The sequence below is a fragment of the Schistocerca piceifrons genome, chromosome 3 (genome assembly GCF_021461385.2).
Source record: "Schistocerca piceifrons isolate TAMUIC-IGC-003096 chromosome 3, iqSchPice1.1, whole genome shotgun sequence".
Taxonomy (NCBI): Eukaryota; Metazoa; Arthropoda; class Insecta; order Orthoptera; family Acrididae; genus Schistocerca; species Schistocerca piceifrons.
The window spans coordinates 714,893,298-714,915,405 of NC_060140.1; the positions used below are offsets into that span (position 1 = coordinate 714,893,298).

The 22,108-nt window shown below is 42.7% G+C and overlaps 1 protein-coding gene across 1 annotated transcript in view; it reads right to left on the reverse strand.

The window, feature by feature from the left end:
• The window catches only part of LOC124790028 (UDP-glucosyltransferase 2-like), a 132,646-nt gene extending 112,063 nt beyond the window's left edge, over positions 1–20,583 (reverse strand). Inside the window, exons 1-2 of the mRNA XM_047257584.1 lie at positions 20,459–20,583; positions 1,745–1,960 (exon numbers count right to left, since the gene is read on the reverse strand). Of these exons, the coding sequence (XP_047113540.1) occupies positions 1,745–1,918 (174 nt within the window). The 5' untranslated portion in view covers positions 1,919–1,960; positions 20,459–20,583. The remainder of the gene's footprint in view (positions 1–1,744; positions 1,961–20,458) is intronic.
• Between the last annotated feature and the right edge of the window lie 1,525 nt (positions 20,584–22,108).

Here is a 22,108-nt window from a genome sequence, read left to right on the forward strand (position 1 = left end):
ACAATGAACGCGACCTCATTTTAAAACATTGCGCATGTTTCTATCTCTTTCCAGTCCGGAGAAAAAAAATCGGAGGCCTTAGAACTTGAATGCACCTCGTATTAGGAAAGGGGACATCTATCTGTGCTAGAACTGGCCGCCTCCTAACCACCCCTCCTCCGTGGGCGGGGTTGACTTTGTATTTTCAAATGGGAACTCCGCATTTTAGTGCATATTCGGTTCAAATGGTTCAAACGGCTCTGAGCACTATGGGACTTAACATCTATGGTCATCAGTCCCCTAGAACTTAGAACTACTTAAACCTAACTAACCTAAGGACATCACACAACACCCATTCATCACGAGGCTGCATATTCGGATCCTACGCCAAAAAAATAGTTTACTGAAACCATTGTTCTCCCTTCGTGGTAGATGGTGCAGTAATTGACAATTTAATATCAAGTTTGCTTGTTTTTTGCAATTAACAATCGACTGATTTGATTCTAAATTTCATTTGCGATGTAACGATCGACATTGATGTTCAGAATTTACTTTAGTGTTGCAAATTTTATTGTACAGTAGAGCATAGTTAGCCGTTTCAATATCTGGTTGGAAACTACGTTTAGCGTGATCCAGGAAGAACGATGTAAATGTATAGTTTTTTTGTTCCCGTAGGGATGCTTGATATCGGTGGGTCACCTTGCCTCTTACCATTGGGGTGCTCGATTTCAGTGTGCGTGTGGTTCTGGCACGATACATGTGTATCCACGGCAAGGTGCACCTTTCACTATCACTTCGTGGACATTTTACCTTTGGATAGAAGCACATACCAAAATCAGACACCCTGGTGGCGGGGTTCGTGGGCGGTCACGAAATCAAGAATTCCGATGGTTTGAGGACTCACAACAAACAACCGCTTAGGAACAAAAAACTACGTTACCATACAAGTAGCTTATTTGCCAGAAATGTCAATGTCTAGTCGCATTATTTGTACTGTACAAATACATTTGCAACACTGGAGTAACGTTTTAACATCAGTATCACCGTTAGAAAGCAAATATTTACATTTACATCGAAATGATATGTAGAATCCAATGTCTCCATTCTTAATGTCAAAAGCAGGCACACTTTATATTACAGCGCCATGTACCACGAATTGGAAACAATGGAAATCGCACGAACCTTTTGGTACAGACTCCGAGTATGCAATAAAAATGGTGGATTCACATTTGAAGATACAATGTTGACCACGCCCACGCAGTAGGGGTGTTTGGGAGGTGCTCAGTTGGGGCACGTGGCCGAGCGGTTCTAGGCGCTTCAGTGCGGAACCGCGCTGCCTCGAACGCAGGTTCGAATCTTGCCTCGGGCATGGATGTGTGTGATGTCCTTAGGTTATTTAGGTTTAAGTCGTTCTAAGTCTAGGGGACTGATAACGTCAGATGTTAAGTCCCATAGTGCTTAGAGCCATTTGAAACAGTTGTGGCATGGACACATGTCCCCTTTACTAATACTAACTTTTTACCTAGAACATTTTTTTCGCGCTATGTGTCATTTTCGAAATATTTAGCTGTCTCAAGTTAAACAGCCTGTATACAGATGGCGTTACTCCCGCCTATTACGTACTGCTGCGCTGCATTTGTTTATCAATTGAACAGCGTGTAGCGCACTCCACGCCATCTCAACGTTTGTAACATGCCGCCATTATAGTGTTGCAGTTTTAGTGACCAGCAGAGTATAAGACGAAAATGTTGCACTAGATGCTGACCTTTAATGGATTACTGGTGATGGCCGTCACCTGGTGGCCCCTCTCGGCGAGAGCCCGCATAATGATGAGGAACGGCTTCTGGTGGCTGATGGACGCCGTGGGGTTGATGCCCAGAATCCTCGCCGACATGGAACAGCCCGTAAACAGCAGCAGCAGCAGCAAGGTAGCCTGCATGGCGACTGATTCAGATTTAAGCCTGGGACGCGATCACAAAATCTGAAAAAGTAAAAAAAAAGGTATGTTATCCCAGACTTTACGTTCTACTTCTTAACGTTGGATGCAAATCCTGAAAAATAGGAATGAGTGAAGTAAAATGTATTATATTCAATAAAATCTAAGCTTATACTGCAGCCATCTTAACTTCTTGCCTTCTTTCGATACTGAACGTATATGAAACTATGACGAGCTCATCTTTCAAGCTCTGACTTGTGCGGAGCTGAAAGAGAAACAGCCATTCACAACAGCTTATACATTGTCTGACACCTACTAAGGAACAACTGATACTTCCTAACGAACAATTACCAATTGCTACAGAACAACTGACAACTGCTACGAAACACCCGACCATTGTTAATCATAACCAATTCCTACGAAACAACCAACAGTTGCTGCGGAACACCCGACCATTGTTAATCATGATATTAATATGCGAACACGAAAACTGAAGTACCGATTTTAATGTGAATTACATAAGAAAACCAATGAAACTCATATAATACGGAAGTACTTTGCCATAGATGTGCACAAAGAAAAAAATGTGTGTACGTAGACGTTAAGAGTATTAAAAGGAAGTAGATGCTTTCATGTTCGTAACACCCTCTCTATGACGCATTAAAGCTCCAGTAAGTGAACATCGAAAATAAAATAATTTTTGATAATGAATACGAAATTATAACTACTATTCAGTAGAGTTTTTGAATTCTCTGTCTGCAAGTCGTTTGCCACCAAAAAAATTACCATTAAAAATTAACTCTACGGTTCTTATTATTGCAAAACAATGCGAAAGAGGAATTAGTTAGTAGAACCAGAATTCGTTTCAAATGTTTATACAATAATGCTATTGATTGCCAAATTTTAGCAGGAATCGTACAAAATAAGCGACTTTTGGTTCTGGGTGTACATATAACTTATTCTGGTACTATTTTATCTTTTGAGTTTCAAAGAACACAATTCCCAGTAATTCCTGCATTTGTTATTATCATTAATAAGTCACAAGGACAAACACTGAGAAAAGTTGGGATGTTTTTAAGACAACCAAACGGTCAGTCATATGTTGCAACAAGTAGAGTTCTATCTTCAATAATTTGAAATTTTATATTTGTGAACATGGGAAGCAAAGACATTCAGTGAATGAGGAAAGAATATTTACTAAAATTATTGTTTACACTGAGATTTTGTATCGTTAAATTGTAGAATATAGCAATTATTTCCCTCATTTGTATCTTTCATTCTCTCATGATCCGTCTTCGTCCTTTCTTACTCCTTTCCTCATAGCGTTCGGGTAAGATCTAAAAGTATGCATAGTCTTCATGTAGGAACTAAGAATTGCACACGAATAAATTCCAGTTACTTATATTAAAAAACTGAGTTTCGTTAATTTATGAATACAATTAGTCAAATTTCGTCCACAGGCGATACTAGTAAAAGGACCATTTATTTATGAGTGTTATCCTGCTTTCCCATATGGCGAAATCTATGCCATTTTTCATTATAAATATACTACTCCACCTCTGTTACGTCTGTACTATGTTTCATGTCGTCCGTCACTGCCTATGGTTATTCCTGTCCAACCACGCCTCTGTTTCTTAGCAGTTGTGAAGCAGTTTATTAAAAACTTCTTCACTTCCGTAAAAGTATAATTGCAACGTTGCAGTGACCGGCTTTTAATAGCGCATTTGTACCTTAAAAGAGTCTTTATTTTTAACATTCTCACTACACTGCCAGAAAAAAACTGAAGCTCCCAGAAGGGAACGAGGAAATGAAATAAAAATTCACAGGTTGCTATGGTACATGATGTTGTTGTAGTGGTAACAAATTCAAATAGTTCAAATGGCTTTAAGCACTATGGGACTTAACATCTGAGGTTATCAGTCCCCTGGACTTAGAACTACTTAAACCTAACTAACCTAAGGACATCACACACATCCATACCCGAGGCAGGATTCGAACCTGCGACCGTAGCGCGGTTCCGGACTGAAGCGCCTAGAACCGCTCGGCCATAGCGGCCAGCCAGTGGTAACAAAATCAAGTGAAATTTACAATGAACTTGGTAGTAAGAGCCACTTATAAGTATGAAGTGGCGTTCCTTCCGACCTGGATGCATGTAATGACTCGTTGGGAAGGCAGTGATAAGGATGTTGTACTCTCTCCTGAAGCAAGCTGGCCCACAGCTGCTGTAGCTGATCCTTCATATCGTGGATACCGGAAAGAGTTGACGTCCGAGCTGGTCCCAGACATATTCTGTAAGGACAGATTTGGTGACCTTGCAGGCCACGGGAGTAACTAAACATCAAGCAGAGACTCGCTCCATAAGTGGGCGAGCATTAGCCTGTTAAAAAATTGCACCACTCTCACATGAAAGGTAGTACATTAGGACACAGTGTGTCTGTGACGTATCATTGTGACGTCAGAGTACTCTCAATCACCATCAACCGTGATGTGAAGTCATACCCTATGGCTCCCCATACCATCATGCCAAGTAAGACTTCTGTGTCTCCCAAGACATTGGGAGAATGGGACCTCTCCCAAGGTCGCTGCCATACTCGCCGATGATGTTCATCTGGGGCAGTGTAGAAGCCTGGTCCGCCGCTCAACACAATGCGACGCCATCAGCAGTCTGTACCTCCCGGTAACGGCATCGCTCGAAACGTGGCCGTTTGTGTTGGTTGGTCGATTTGGTGTGGTGGGGGGGGGGGGGGGGGGGGAGACCAAACAGTGAGGTCATCGGTCTCATCTGACTACGGAAGGATGGGGAAGGAAATCAGCCGCACCCTTTCAAAGGAACCACCCCAACATTTACCTGAAGAGATTTAGGGAAATCACGGAAAACCTAAATCAGGATGGCCGGCCGCCGGTTTGAACTGTCGCCCTCACGAATGTGAGACCAGTGTGCTAGGCCGTTTGTGTTGTGGTGTTAACGACAGTCTACGCACGGGACGGTAATTCCTTATTCCAGCTGCTGCTATATCTGGCAGATGGTGCGAGATGACAGAGAATGTTGCAGGAAGTTTATTGTTATGAATGGCACAGATGTGAAGGGGCTACGATGTGTCTGGTGCACAATATGGGGATCCTCTCTTGTGGTGGTCAGATGTGGTCGACCGGAACCTTGACAAAGGCCGGCCGGAGTGGCCGAGCGGTTCTAGGCGCTACAGTCTGGAGCCGAGCGACCGCTACGGTCGCAGGTTCGAATCCTGCCTCGGGCATGGATGTGTGTGATGTCCTTAGGTTAGTTAGGTTTAATTAGTTCCAAGTTCTAGGCGACTGATGACCTCAGAAATTAAGTCACATAGTGCTCGGAGCCATTTGAACCATTTGAAGCCTTGACAAAGAGTAATGCCTCCGCCTCTGCATGCAGTCCAACGTCGGGCCACCGCTGCGTTCCCACAAATCTGAATCCTAAGCGATTCGACCAGCGAGCCATAAGGACACCCACAATAAAGTCACTTTCAAGCTCTGTCAGATGCTCGTAACACTGCCTGACACTAGTATGCGGCATCTGCCTGTCATCCACAGCTACCAAAATCTGACGCTATTCACGCCCCTCACACAGTCTACCAGGTGTTGTAACAACACTGAACAGGAACATCACTTACGCTGTCTGGCGGCAGTTATACTTGTCGCAGAGAAATTCAACTCTAATTGTTTACATAGCCGGTAACGATGTGTACATATATGAAGTTACGTTGACATCCGACGCTTTTTGTGTCTGGTAGTGTATTTTGTCTCTATATGGTTAGGAAACGTTCTGTTGTCTCACACAGATAAGTGAACCACTGTAGTCATTTCTATGCTCTTTCGACTGCACTACTGTCATGAAAGTGTCATTAACAAAAAGAAAGAAGTTCATAATATGAAAATACCAACATACTCTGCGTATGCTATGAGAAGTAAATGTGCAGAACTATAGAGAAATGGTCAGAATGCTCTAAACGATCGTGCAGAAATATATTTTGGTGTTGTACTTGAGCGATGTTGCCGACATCAAGGTCATATAAGATATTACTGTGTCCTTATCATTATTTTAGAAACTTTAACCCCATGCTAATTGTCGGTCTTCCTGAATATATCGTGAAATTTAAGTCCGGGCGGTGTTTAAAGATGCTACAGTGATTCGTGTATGCTCATGGGCCGAAGGAAACAGGATGACTCGCGAAACTGGTGATAAACCGTGACATGTCAGAATAGAATTACGGACACCTCACCCTTATAACAGACGAGCTGGTTTCAAATCCTCACCGGACCACCCAGCTTCAAGTTTTCCATGGTTCCCTAAATAGCTCAAGAGTAATGGCGAAGAGTGCACGGTCAGTTTTCCACACCATCCTTGGTGAATCTAACCTTGAGCTCCTCGTCGTCGGGAAGTCCTACTCTTCTTCCCATATAGCAACGACAGATTACGGCGCTTCGGTTTGACTGTTAACACATTAGGCTTTGCTCAAACTCTATAGTTCACTTTTGTATGCTGTGTCATTGACTGCTTACTGGGTATAGATGTCTCTGAAGCCGGCCTCCTGCTGCGATATATCCCTCATTAAGGTGACCTGGAGGTCAACAGGGCCCAAAAATTGGAATTTTTATTTATTAAAATCCTGTGATTATTTCCGATTCTAAAAATATATTCGTAATGTATAGCACCTCATCGTTTCCGTGTTTAAATGCCTTTCTAAAGCGGATGCGGTGCGTGAATGCCTAGCTGTCACACTACTGTCAAACACCAAAACCTGTTTGTGTAACATCCTTGGCGAACATATCGACTGGTCAATGAGCAGGGATCTGTTGTAATCGATCTTTGCGACAACGCAAGTAGATTACGTGAGTTAACTTACGTTTTTTGCGTGCGTTCGTGTTGTAAACGTGTTATTGTGACTTTATAGTTTCATCACTTTACATGGTGAAATGCCAAAAACGAAGAAGTTTATTTTCAGTCGTAAGTTTTACGGTAATCAACACATGCGTGTTGTTAGAAATTGTAAAACTGAAGACGTTGTTACGCCGCAGTGAAGTGAAGTTAGAACTAAAAGTTCGTCGGACAGTGCTTCAAAACGCTGATTGAAACATCTTTCCAAAAATGAACAAGATGTTGGTGCAGTGCTAAAATAACGGTTACATTTTAATTAGTTAGTGCATGCTTTCAAAATTACTTTTTTCTGTTGTTAAATGTAAATACCATAATCGTGAAAAAATTCTTACATTTAGTGGCGCTGTAAGTAAGAGAAGAGGCCATTCCAGCAAAATTGTAATAGAATGTCAAGTGTGTAAAGTAACGAAATGTACAATGAAATCTCCTGTAACATGCACAAAATATAGTGAAGTGAATATTCGCCTTGCTGTTGCACGGTGTGTACTGGAAATGGAAGAAATGCAGCCCATGTAGTCTGTGCCTATATTCTCCTAACGCCACCTGTCAAATTTGATAGGTTTTATAAACATTTGCATAATGCCCAAACAGAAGTCAGTGAAGCATTTATGCAGTGGGCAGCGAATTGTTGATGAATTGGATGGTTCCTGGCAGAAGAGAGACCATACATCGCTGAATGGAGTTATCACAGTTACCTGTTAGACGCAGGCAGCTCTGAGTGTCTGACAAAACACTGCCAAGGCTATACCAATAAGGTAAATGAACACAAATGTAACAAAAACTTAAAAGGTGATAGTGGTGGTACGGAAAGCAAGTGGGTAGTCTCTATTTTTAGTAAGTCGATTGTTAGATGTGGTGCGCAATACTCTCACTACTTTGGTGACGGCGACTCTAAAGGCTTCGATAGTGTTGTGGCTGCCAAACTATATGATAAAACTGACATTTAAAAAAAAGGAATATATAGGACATGTGCAGAAGAGAACTGAGGCAAGACTTAGGAAACTTTGCGAAAACAACTCTCTGATGGCAAAGCAATTGGTGGACAAGGCAGACTCGTCAAATCAGAAACAGAAAACCTTACAGAATATTATGGTCTAATCATCAGGAAAGACAGCGAAAATGTCAGTAAGACGAGAAGAAACAATCTGGGCAACTCTGTTTCACAGAATATCCACTGATGACCATCCTCAGCATTGACTCAGCCTAAAAGGAAACGCTTCATGGTGTAAGTATAAGAGGTGTGATGCAAATGGACAAAAACATACAAATGCACAACCCATGCCATAAATTGTTGTGGTGGAACCAAAGTCAATATGTGGAAAAACTCAGAATGCGAGTGAAAGCTTCAGTAGTTGCATTTGAGAACACTTGCCAAAAATTGTTTGTGTTGGCATGTCATATCTTCAGATTGGTGTGATTGATGCCATAATATGTTTTAATGATGGAGTAACAAGCAGATTAAAGACCATGAGTAGATTAGGCATCAAAACTGGAGAGGACATGAAAAGTAGCTGCTAGGAGTGAACAAACAACATGTTGCTGAAGCTGAAAAAACTGCTGAAAAAATGACAGAGACAAGAATTATACAGAAAAGACGAAAACTAAAAAAGATGAAAAGAGCACTCAGAATCAAGAAGACTATTGAGCTCTCATATTTTGACATGTTATCATTGAAGAAAAATGACATGCAAATCTTTAGTTTAAGTTTCCAGTAATGAACGTTTTTGCGAACTTAGATATCATTATTTCATCTATTATTAAAGCTACAAAAACAAAATTTTGCATGAATAATAATATAGTGCTTGAATACACGTTGAACCACATTATACAACAATGTACCAAATATTTTGAGCATGAGCGTGTCGTTTGTTCTTAAATTAATAGGAGAAAAAACGTACTTCTAAAAAACATATTTTTAAAAATACATATAACAACAAACTCGTAAATATTTCTGATTTACTGTTTCAGCAAAATAAAAATTAAAAAAATAAAACTTGTTTTGACCTTTTATTTTGAACAGTGTGGGGGTACAGTGTACCTAAAACAAAAATTACACGTAGTTTAGTGTTTAAGATAAAAATGACGTCCACGTCCCCTTAATATAACTGGAAGTATCCGACAACCACTTTGTCTTCACTGATGAGTCTAGCAGCGCTACAGTGAAGGCATAGTAGGAGTAAGACCACAAATTTGGTGACAGTTCCCAGAATGTATTCTCCAGTTGCGTACCGGACAATCCTCAAGCATGATGATCTAAAGCATCTTTTGATATGTTGGTCGATCCCTGTTGCTCAGAAGAGCGTGTATGCTCAGGGAAGTTATTAATCTAGAACAAGGCCCGTCCCTCAGCTTTTTTCTTTCTTTTAAGTTTAGTGGAACTTTCGATACGACTTCTTCTCTGGATAATAGACATCACATCTTTCCAGTCTGTCGTACATAATGAAATATCACTCATTAGACAATTGTGGGCTTCGTCAGTGAACCTCATGCTAATGGTACTCATGTAGCAGATCGAGTGAAGGTTTTTCGAAAGAAAAAAAAAAAAAGAAAAACACTTACGCCAAATCCTGGGATGCTTCCGTTACCACGGGTATGGTAGAGTGCTATTTAAAAAAAAATGGTTCAAATGGCTCTGAGCACTATGGGACTTAACATCTGTGGTCATCAGTCCCATAGAACTTAGAGCTACTTAAATCTAACTAACCTAAGGACATCATACACATCCATGCCCGAGGCAGGATTCGAACCTGCGACTGTAGCGGTCACGCGGTTCCAGACTGAAGCACCTAGAGCCGCACGGCCACAAGGGCCGGCAGAGGGCTTTTTGTTCCTGTCAATTTCGTCTCTAATAATCCAGATAATGTACACTACTGGCCATTAAAATCGCTACACCACTAAAATGACGTGCTACAGAGGCTAAATTTAACCGACAGGAAGAAGATGCTGTGATATGCAAATGGACCGCTACGGTCGCAGGTTCGAATCCTGCCTCGGGCATGGATGTGTGTGATGTCCTTAGGTTGGTTAGGTTTAAGTAGTTCTAAGTTCTAGGGAACTGATGACCTCAGCAGTTAAGTCCGAGAGTGCACAGAGCCATTTGAACCATATGAAAATGATTAGCTTTTCAGAGCATTCACACAAGGTTGGCGCCAGTGGTGACACCTACAACGTGCTGGCATGAGAAAAGCTTCCAACCGATTTCTCATACACAAACAGCAGTTGACCGGCGTTGCCTGGTGAAACGTTGGTGTGATGCCTCGTGTAAAGAGGAAAAATGCGTACCATCACGTTTCCGACTTTGATAAAGGTTGGATTGTAGCTTATCGCGATTGCGGTTTATCGTATCGCGACATTGCTGCTCGCGCTGGTCGAGATCCAATGACTGTTAGCAGAATATGGAATCGGTGGGTTCAGGAGGGTAATACGGAACGCCGTGCTGGATCCCAACGGCCTCATATCACTAGCAGTCGAGATGACAGGCATCTTATCCACATGGCTGTAACAGATCGTGCAGCCACGTATAGATCCCTGAGTCAATAGATGGGGACGTTTGCAAGACAACAACCATCTCCACGAACAGTTCGACGACGTTTGCAGCAGCATGGACTATCAGTTCGAAGACCATGGCTGCGATTACCCTTGACGCTGCATCACAGACAGGAGCGCCTTCGATGATGTACTCAACGACGAACCTGGGTGCACGAATGGAAAAAGTCATTTTTTCGGATGAATCCAGGTTCTGTTTACAGCGTCATGATGGTCGCATCCGTGTTTGGCGACATCGCGGTGAACGCGCATTGGAAACGTGTATTCGTCATCGCCATACTGGCGTATCACCCGGCGTGATGGAATGGGGTGCCATTGGTTACACGTCTCGGTCACCTCTCGTTCGCATTGACGGCCCTTTGAACAGTGGACGTTAAATTTCAGATGTGTTACGACCCGTGGCTCTACCCTTCATTCGGTCCCTGTGAAACCCTACATTTCAGCGGGATAGTGCACGACGAATGTTGCAGGTCCTGTACGGGCCTTTCTGGATACAGAAAATGTTCGACTGCTGCCCTGGCCAGCTCATTCTCCAGATCTCTCACCAATTGAAATCGTTTGGTCAATGGTGGCCGAGCAACTGGCTCATCACAATACGTGAGTCACTACTCTTGATGAACTGTGGTATCGTGTTGAAGCTGCATGGGCAGCTGTACCTGTACACGCCATCCAAGCTCTGTTTGACTCAATGCCCAGGCGTATCAAGGCCGTTATTACGGCCAGAGGTCTTTGTTCTGGGTACTGATTTCTCAGGATCTATGCACCCAAATTGCGTGAAAATGTAATCACATGTCAGTTATAGTATAATACATTTGTCCAATGAATACCCGTTTATCATCTGCCTTTCTTCTTGGTGTAGCAATTTTAATGGTCAGTAGTGTAGATAAGGCATCACACGGTAACATTCCTTCCTTATTCACAAATCAATACTCGGCACCTTTGAACCTGGATGTGAAACATTTGTAACATACCTTCTTCCTGCTGTACTCTCATGAGAGATTGCATTAGACCCAGTAGCATGAAGCACCCACTAGCCTTTCGCCCTGGTAATGAAGGCAATGCTTCATGGTATGAACACTGTGAGACACTTAAAGCACTAATGGGCTATCCTGATCCAGACCATTCAGCCGTTACCCGCCTCTCTCGGGGAATGTTCAAAGATGTACCCATGACGCACATTGGCGCGATAGTGTCCCAAATGTAGGACTGAGATTAGGTGACGTGTAAACGGAGAGGGAGGCGCTCTCATGTGGGTGCCGCCTTTGTTTCTCGGCTGGCAAAATGTGCCTTCAGCAATGCAACGAGCCACTCATCGCTTACGAAGCGTGATGGAATGGTTTGAGGAATACTCCGCAGAAATTAGGATGCATGTGAGACCTTCAGATCTCCTGAAAACACTTCCTTAAGTACATCGGATATCATGTGGTGAAACACGCAGTGCTTTATTCATAGACGATCTCTTTCAAACAATATATGCAGGTCTATGTGCTCGATGTTCATCTACATCTAAATCTACATGGATATTCTGCAAATCACATTTAAGTGCTTGGCAGAGGGTTCATCGAACCACCTTCACAATGCTCTATTATTCCAATTTCGTACATCGCGCGGAAAGAACGAACACCTATATCTTACAGTACGAACTCTGATTTCCCTTATTTTATCGTGGTGATCGTTCCTCCCTATGTAGGTCGGCGTCAACAAAATATGGTGAAAGATGGTGATTGGAATTTCGTGAGAAGATTCCGTCGCAACGAAAAACGCGTTTCTTTTAATGATGTCCATCCCAAATCCCGTATCATTTCTGTGACATTCTCTCCCATATTTCGCGATAATACAAAACGTGCTGCCCTTCTTTGAACTTTTTCAGTGTACTCCGTCGTCAGTCCTATCTGGTAAGGATCTCACACCGCGCGGCAGTATTCTATATGAGGACAGACAAGCGTAATGTAGGCAGTCTTCTTAGTAGATCTGTTACATTTTCTAAGTGTCCTGCCAATGAAACGCAGCCTTTGGTTAACCTTCCCCACAACATTTTCTTTGTGTTCCTTCCAATTTAAGTTGTTCGTAATTGTAATACCTAGGTATTTAGTTGAATTTACGGCTTTTAGATTAGACTGATTTATCGTGTAACCGAAGTTTAACGAATTCCTTTTAGCACTCACGTGGATGACCTCACACTTTTCGTTATTTAGGGTTAACTGCCAATTTTCGCACCATTCAGATATCTTTTCTAAATCGTTTTGCAATTTGTTTTGATCTTCTGATTACTTTATTAGCCGATAAACGGCAGCGTCATCTGCAAACAACCGAAGACGCCAGCTCAGATTGTCTCCCAAATCGTTTATATACACTCCTGGAAATGGAAAAAAGAACACATTGACACCGGTGTGTCAGACCCACCATACTTGCTCCGGACACTGCGAGAGGGCTGTACAAGCAATGATCACACGCACGGCACAGCGGACACACCAGGAACCGCGGTGTTGGCCGTCGAATGGCGCTAGCTGCGCAGCATTTGTGCACCGCCGCCGTCAGTGTCAGCCAGTTTGCCGTGGCATACGGAGCTCCATTGCAGTCTTTAACACTGGTAGCATGCCGCGACAGCGTGGACGTGAACCGTATGTGCAGTTGATGGACTTTGAGCGAAGGCGTATAGTGGGCATGCGGGAGGCCGGGTGGACGTACCGCCGAATTGCTCAACACGTGGGTCGTGAGGTCTCCACAGTACATCGATGTTGTCGCCAGTGGTCGGCGGAAGGTGCACGTGCCCGTCGACCTGGGACCGGACCGCAGCGACGCACGGATGCACGCCAAGACCGTAGGATCCTACGCAGTGCCGTAGGGGACCGCACCGCCACTTCCCAGCAAATTAGGGACACTGTTGCTCCTGGGGTATCGGCGAGGACCATTCGCAACCGTCTCCATGAAGCTGGGCTACGGTCCCGAACACCGTTAGGCCGTCTTCCGCTCACGCCCCAACATCGTGCAGCCCGCCTCCAGTGGTGTCGCGACAGGCGTGAATGGAGGGACGAATGGAGACGTGTCGTCTTCAGCGATGAGAGTCGCTTCTGCCTTGGTGCCAATGATGGTCGTATGCGTGTTTGGCGCCGTGCAGATGAGCGCCACAATCAGGACTGCATACGACCGAGACACACAGGGCCAACACCCGGCATCATGGTGTGGGGAGCGATCTCCTACACTGGCCGTACACCACTGGTGATCGTCGAGGGGACACTGAATAGTGCACGGTACATCCAAACCGTCATCGAACCCATCGTTCTACCATTCCTAGACCGGCAAGGGAACTTGCTGTTCCAACAGGACAATGCACGTCCGCATGTATCCCGTGCCACCCAACGTGCTCTAGAAGGTGTAAGTCAACTACCCTGGCCAGCAAGATCTCCGGATCTGTCCCCCATTGAGCATGTTTGGGACTGGATGAAGCGTCGTCTCACGCGGTCTGCACGTCCAGCACAAACGCTGGTCCAACTGAGGCGCCAGGTGGAAATGGCATGGCAAGCCGTTCCTCAGGACTACATCCAGCATCTCTACGATCGTCTCCATGGGAGAATAGCAGCCTGCATTGCTGCGAAAGGTGGATATACGCTGTACTAGTGCCGACATTGTGCATGCTCTGTTGCCTGTGTCTAGGTGCCTGTGGTTCTGTCAGTGTGATCATGTGATGTATCTGACCCCAGGAATGTGTCAATAAAGTTTCCCCTTCCTGGGACAATGAATTCACGGTGTTCTTATTTCAATTTCCAGGAGTGTAGATAAGGAACAGCAAAGGGCCTATAACACTACCTTGGGGAACGCCAGAGATCACTTCTATTTTACTCTATGACTTTCCGTCAATTACTACGAACTGTGACCTCTCTGACAGGAAATCACATATCCAGTCACATAACTGAGACGAATTCCATAAGCACGCAATTTCACTACAAGCCGCTTGTGTGGTACAGTGTCAAAAGCCTTCCGGAAATCCAGAAATACGAGATCTATCTGTAACCCCTTGTGAATAGCACTCAACACTTTGTGTAAATAAAGATCTAGTTGTGTTTCACAGGAACGATGTTTTCTAAACCTATGTTGACTGTGTGTCAATAGACAGTTTTCTTCGAGGCAATTCATAATGTTTTAACACAATATATGTTCCAAACTCCAGCTGCATATCGACGTTAGCGATATGGGCCTGTAATTTAGTGGATTGCTCATACTACCTTTCTTGAATATTGGTGTGACCTGTGCAACTTTCCAGTCTTTGGGTACGTATCTTTCGTCGAGCGAACGGTTGTATATGATTGTTAAGTATTGAGCTAATGCATCAGCATACTCCGAAAGGAACCTAATTGGTATACAGTCTGGACCAGATGACTTGCTTTTATTAAGTTATTTAAGTTGCTTCACTACTCCGAGGATATTTACTTCTACGTTACTCATGTTGGTAGCTGTTCTTGATTCGAATTCTGGAATATTTACTTCGTCTTCTTTTGTGAAGGCATTTCGGAAGGCTGTGTTTAGTAACTCTGCTTTGGCAGCACTGTCTTCGATAGTATCTCCATTCCTATCGCGCAGAGAAGGCACTGATTGTTTCTTGCCGCTGTATGTCCAACTAACATGAAAGGAACAGTATTTTGGATCCCCTTGACGGCTGTTTTGAATCAATATACGTCTTCAAAGTGCTATTGTCTATTTGTGGTACGTTTCATCTTCTCGATCCTGTATATATATCATGCATACATATGCAGTCATAACTATTCTTCTAGATACTGCCAACTGTTTGACAAATACCAAGTGGCAAAGAGCTTTGATTTTACACGCATAGAATACGAAATAAAAACGGAACTCTTCAAAATATTTGTGTCCCTGTTAGTGAATTAAAACAATTTCGCATTTTCTGCAAGATAATTCTTAAAAGAGGCGAACCACGAAGGAAATATCCGAATGGGACGGTAATCGGTAGATGTGATCCACATGTACAGACAAGCAAACGACTGCAGTTCCTGAAAACTGGAAAGATTTATTCAAGAGAAAGAGCTCCGCAAATTGAGCAAGTCAGTAACGCATTGGCCTTTATGAAAGCAGTTATTCGGCTTCACATTGATTGATACTGTTGTTGGATGTCTTCCTGATGGATATTGCGCCACATTCTGTCCAGATAGTGCACTAGTTCGTCAAAATCCAGAGCTGGTTGGACGGCCCTGGCCATAATGCTCCAAATGTTCTCAGTTGGGAGAGACCCGGCGACCTTGCTGGGCAGGATAGAGTTTGGCAAGCACGGAGATAGGCAGTAGAAACTCTCGCCGTATGGGGGTAGACATTATCTTGCTGAAATGTAAGGCCAAGATAGCTTGCCATGAAGGTCAATAAAACGGGCCGTAGAATATCGTCGGCGTAGCGCTGTGCTGTAGGGGTGCCGCAGATGACAATGAAATGGATCCTGCTACGAAAAGAAATGGCAGCCCAGATCATCACTCCTTGTTACTGGGCAGTAAGGCGGCCGACAGTTAAGTTGGTATCCAACTGCAATCCGGGGCGTCACCAGACCCGTCTTCGTTGGTCATCTGGGCTCAGTTCGGAGCGGCACTCACCACTGAAGACAATTCTACTCCAGTCAACGATATTCCAGGTAGAATATGCCCGACAGCACTGCAAACGGGCTTACTGATGTGCAGAGGCAGTCGGTGCAAGGGGCACCGTCAGCTCAGCCCCCTTTCTTTGAGGCGCCTATTAATGATCTTAGTGGTCACTGAGGCACCAGTTGTACGTCGGATAAATAATAATGAATCTGGGGCTCTAAGTGTCTCTCTAACGATTGCTTGGTCCTCTCGTTCTGTCGTCTCTCCAGATCGACCGCTCCCTTCTTGACGCTGTGTTCGGCCATAGTTCACCCATTCCTGCAAACATCGTCTAATAGTGGCATCGCTTCTATTCCAACGCCGAGCGATTCTCCAATTATTCAAAACAGCTTCCTCGAATCCAACTACATGTCCTCTGTCAAGTGCTGACACATGCTTGTATTGTTCAGGCGCCTGATGCGCGGCAGAGTTACTGTCCATCTGACTCCCTTCTTTTCAAAGTCTGTAAGTTCTGACGGAAGACTTTTACTGTGCGCCAGTACTGAATCACAATATTTGATCTCTCTTTTAATCACGAGTTGTTAGAACTGACTGGGTTCCCTGACTCTCATAAGAGAAGGTTGTTGAAGTGTGGATGGTTAGAGTAAGTGCACCGTATCTTGTCAATATATGAACCGATAGGTGACGATGACAACAAACGCACATCTTGGCAAGGCATTAATCAACGGAACGTAATGCTGAAGACAATTAGCTATCTGTGGTCAAGATTATCGGATGTTGGTGAAGTTCGTCACCAAAAAAAAAGTGAAGGTTAATACGATACAAGTAAAATCAGAACTCCTTAAGTATTTTGAACAAATTCGTTCTATTGTGCCACACACTGAATAACACTTGCTGTGTCATAAGCTTCAATAAAGTGTTCGTGCAAAGTAGATGCTGCCGAAAATGTGACGTATGAACCAACAATGACGGGAAGATATTTAAATCGTTAATTAGTTACTGGCACATTGTTTCAAACATTAGGTCTAGTTTGTGTGTGATGGCCGTCCTGTTCCCATGAACAAATGTACGGGTACCTCTGCCACTGTGGGAGTAGTAGTTTCATGCATTCCATTGGTCGTATTGTGTTTGTGCATTTATCGTCAAATATATTTCAAGGACAAGTGCATTCTGTATGCAGATGTTGTTCCATAGTAAGGACACTATTTTATAGATTATAACGCCCCAAATCACATTGTTCTGTTAATGCGTGCTTTAACCAGATCTTGGTGTACTTCGATGCTTCCCTGTCCCGTTAAACCACACGATCATTATATTACAGAACATGTTGAACTTTTATCCGTCGTTGAGGGCACAATATGTTGCACAGCGTGATTAATGGAGCAACTTTGAAATGGAAAGAACTGACACCTTGCATACCTTTATTTGGTCGTCCACATATTAACAATACTCGTTCAGGTGCCTCATTGTTTTGATAACTATCTATATACTGGATGTAGAGGCTGGTCCCCATAACGACACTGATCATACAATGTAAGCTCTCACGGCTGGTACTGACATCGCTTAAAGCTTCCGGGTTTTTAGGAAGTAGTCGATGTATAAAACTTTCTCCTAATGTTTCCTCTCCGGTTGCGGGAGACATCTTCAGAAGTAAAATGGCTAACTGCCACCTTATCTCTGAAAATGTCTCCCGCAGTCAGAGAGGAAACATTAGGAGAAATTTTTGTACATCGATCCCGGCCTAATAGCCCGGGAGTTTTAAGTGATGACATAACGACATTAATGTCAGTAAGTGCTGCATATTTCAGTTTAGTTCGAGACTTATTCTATGAATCAAGTACAACATTTCGTTGTAATATGGAACGGGTTAGTATTTTTTTAAATAAATAATCGAATGTATGATGTAATTGTTCCAAAAATCTTGTTACTTAATTGATTTGAGCTGCTGTTTCATCCCATTCATTTTTACAATAACTACTTGCCTTATAACCACAACAATTTCTACTTTTGTCAGACACATGAGAAAGGAGGCTACTGGGGAATCTACTCAGCATCTGTCAAAATTAAACAGACGATCTTAAAGGATCCAAAAGATAGTATTATGAGGTATAGAACCAACAGCCAGTAATGAATAGTTCTTACGGTACGAGGACTTGACAGTTCAAGGCGTGTGAGGCAGATGCTTGTAAACTGCTAGCAAGAGTCCGATTTCGAGTTCGGTCTGTTGTTCAGTATAAATCAATCAGCAAATTTTAAAAGGAGATTTCCGACCATTAGTTCAGTCTCTAAGAGTGCTCACTTCTGGACGATATACTATCTGTATAACCTTGGGTCTAGAGATTAGGGACACTTTGCACACGCTTTGAACATTAAAATCTATAAGAATAAAAAATGAATTTATCTGTTTATGTTCTAGGATAACCGTGGAGCGCCTTATGTAATTTCAATCTAAACTGGTACCTATATACCATATATGTAAAAGCATATGCAGAATCAGATTTTCACCCTGCAGCGGAGTGTGCGGTGATTTGAAATTTCCTGATAGATTAAAACTGTGTGCCGGACCGAACTCAAACTCGACACCCGAGGTCCCGAGTTCGAGTCTCGGTCCGGCACACAGTTTTAATCTGCCAGGAAATTTCATAAAAGCGTATGGCTGAGTAAGACACGTGCACATTTAGGAGTGGGATGAGCTATCAGGATGAAGAAGTGAGCTAAAAACAACTTAAAACGAACCATATTGATGTCGCATCCATAGTTTTTGGAGATGCTGGGTTGACATTTAACCATAGAGGTGAGGTTGGAGGTAGGAAAGAGTGCCATGAAAAGTATATCTCTGGAATGCTTGGTGCAATTTCAGTCACGTTTGGTACACATATGGCTTAGTACCTAGGTAAATATACTGAGACAACCTTAGTAACCTTGTACGTAATGCTGGGAAATTGGTTGTATGTGACCGTAGCTCTAGAATGCCTAGAGCTATTTCGGATAAAATTGATACATGTATTACTATCTTAAAAAAATTACATTGGGATAAGATGTCGCTAGCACACTTAGAGAACAGATGCGAGTGTGAAGGATTAGCGTGTAAAAATATTCAAAAAAGTAACAATATCAGTGTCAAATAAAATGGCTCTGAGCACTATGGGACTTAACATCTGAGGTCATCAGTCCCCTAGAACTTAGAACTACTTAAACCTAACTAACCTAAGGACATCACACACATCCATCCCGGGGGCAGGATTCGAACCTGCGACCGTAGCGGTCGCGTGGTTCCAGACTGAAGCGCCTAGAACCGCTCGGCCACACCGGCCGGCTGATATCAGTGTCGATACCATCGTTTCTGGTGTCGCTAGACTGGTAACTGGCCTGATGACATTTAATATATGGGAGTATGAGTAAGGATGAAAAGAAAACGCATGTAAAAAATAATCGAAGAGAACTGTCATTTGTCAAGAGTAGATTCATGCTCCTGGCAGGGAAACTAAAGGTTTTCCTTCTAGTCAAATTTTGTCTTGAATTAATATTACACGGAGTTGCGAGAGATTTTACAATGTAATTTGCATACTTAATTCACACATTTAAAAAATATGGAAAAAGTAAGTTCGTTTTTACGCCATGCAGACATACATATGGTATCCAAGATAAGAGTGTGATAAATAAGTAACTGGTTATACCATGTAGTCATGTAATGGAAAAGAGGGAAGGCCAGCAAAATAATACACACGACGCTGTACCTGGAGGGAAAATACTGTTGAGTCAGTCTGTAGGTTTTTTTTTTTCCTACAATGAGATGCATGCGAAATACGTTATTGCAATAATGAAAAAATAAGGACACAAAATTATCACCATAAAGAAAATCAAAAAAGTCACACATATTGCTCAGTTGCTCTCGTCAGATGCTTATGACTTGCAGTTCTTCGAATAAATCACAGAAATTGCCTTGTCAGACATATGTTATGCGAAGATAAAGATATTCCTTTCTTCCTTCACACGTTTGAAGTGAAAAGGACTAGAAGAAGCACTCTTACGCCACCGTCAAATAGACAGTATCAGACATTCACACATTTCCAATGACATGAAATGTAGTAGGTATAATGCTTGACAAAGCCAATGTGATGAAGACTGTGACCTGCAAAACTATCTTAAATCATACCTTATCTGACTCTGAAGAACATCTAGCATTCTGTTGAGGAATTTCTGTTCAGAGAGGTTTTCGTTCTTTATTATGGTAAGCTGGAGCTAGAAGTCCTTCCCCTCTACGACCGACACGCATTTTCAGTGGTGGACTATCCTTACAAAAACACGATAGCAATGAAGTAACAAACTTAGCAATTGCTACATCCGCGATTCATTTCAGACTAAAAAACACCATATGATGATATCTATAATGCCTTTCGTAAAACAGTATCACTGTCTGTTACGTTATCAACTATTCCTCGACATTTCTGATGACGTTATCCGTAATATTCGCCCTGTCGATCAGTTTATAAATATAAAACTTACGTGGTTTGTAGCTGCCGCGTGCCTTCCCTAACTCATGAGCATGTAGTACTACGGAGATTATCCGTGGTTTCCTTACTTGGAATTTTATCTGGACGTTCCATTGTGATCCGTTATGATGAGGCCCCATTATCAATCTATGAGCTTTCCCGTACGAAGGTCACGTCACTGCGCTAAACTCTCGTTCTCATCTCGCAGAGATTTATCTGGGACAGAGATAACAGCATATCGCCCACAGCAGCGTGACGTGAAGTGGAATAGTGGTTATCACAGCGTGAAGGGAGCAGCTTCTTATGCAACTGAAGGACATGTGCGCTGACATGAAAATACGCAACGAATTTCGAATATGAGCAATTTCAGTGATCCCACAAATATTAACAGAAAATGTGGTAACACTGTACTTCCGGTGATTTCGTGTGTGAAACTGCTATGGAGATGGATGCAGAACATATATGCTGCAGACAATAATTAATATTAGTATCACAAAGAAGCAACATACAGAACTAATTAACAGCTGCATTGGAGTCATCGGTCGTGTCCTCCAGAAAACACTTACTTCGTTTTGACAAATGGAACAGTTCAAACTCGACTGTAACGTCTGCTGAAAAATGGTGATTGTGTTATGTGAAGTTGGCAGTGTGAAGTGAGTACAATGAGCGAAGGGGTGTCAGTGCATAACTATATAGATTACCCGCAGTTACCCAGTTAGTTATTAATATTAGTCTTACATGAGGTAGGAAGGGAAATGAAATATTTTTTACACTATTGTGTAAAAACAAACCTAATTTCTTTGCATGCTGCTTTAATTTAACACAAAACTTTTCGTCGGGACAGTCAACCCAACAATCAAGAAGACCATGAATCCGACACTAATATTCGTCGTTTTCGGATGTTTTTACACGAAAGCAACAATACATGTCGTTGGAACTGTCAGCAGTCAAAACAGAGAATCCGAAAGTTCTGTATTTGACACTGTTGTCAGTTCCTTTTGATTAATGTTACATGTCACTTCCATCTCACCCCCTCCCCAACACCTAGTGGTGCTACATATAAGAAGGAATCGGCACATTTAGTTGCTGATATAACGCGACCTTTAAAATCTATGGTCCAAAATGGTTAGGTCAAGCAGGACCTGTACCTCGGCCTCCTAGGTCACCTGACCTCAGTGTTGTGAATTTTCCTATCTGGGATCGTCTCAAATGTGAAGCGTAGCACGGCGCTCCCATAGATTTGATTGAAGGATTGGAGCAGCGAATTGTACGGTCTAGACAGGCTATAGTAGACGTTCAAAGAGTGTCTGGAAGAATTCGTAACTCACCGGAGAAACGAGTGGAATATTGCATCCCAAGACGAGGCCGACATGTGCAACAGTTCGCTTAACAGCTACGAGTGTTCACTGATATGCAACGTACTGAAACAGTATTGTATTTTTTGTTAAGGTGTAATTAAAAACTTAACATTAACTGAATTTTCCGTCGGTGCTTGGCAGAACATGATAACGATATTAAAAAGCAAAACATTTCCTAGAGCCCTTGGAAATCATATTTATTTGATCAGGAACTGGCTTTCGGCTATTCGGGTCATTTTACGTGACAAATGAATATCGCAGACTCAGATAAATATGATGTACGACTTACGCAGATATAATTTGTA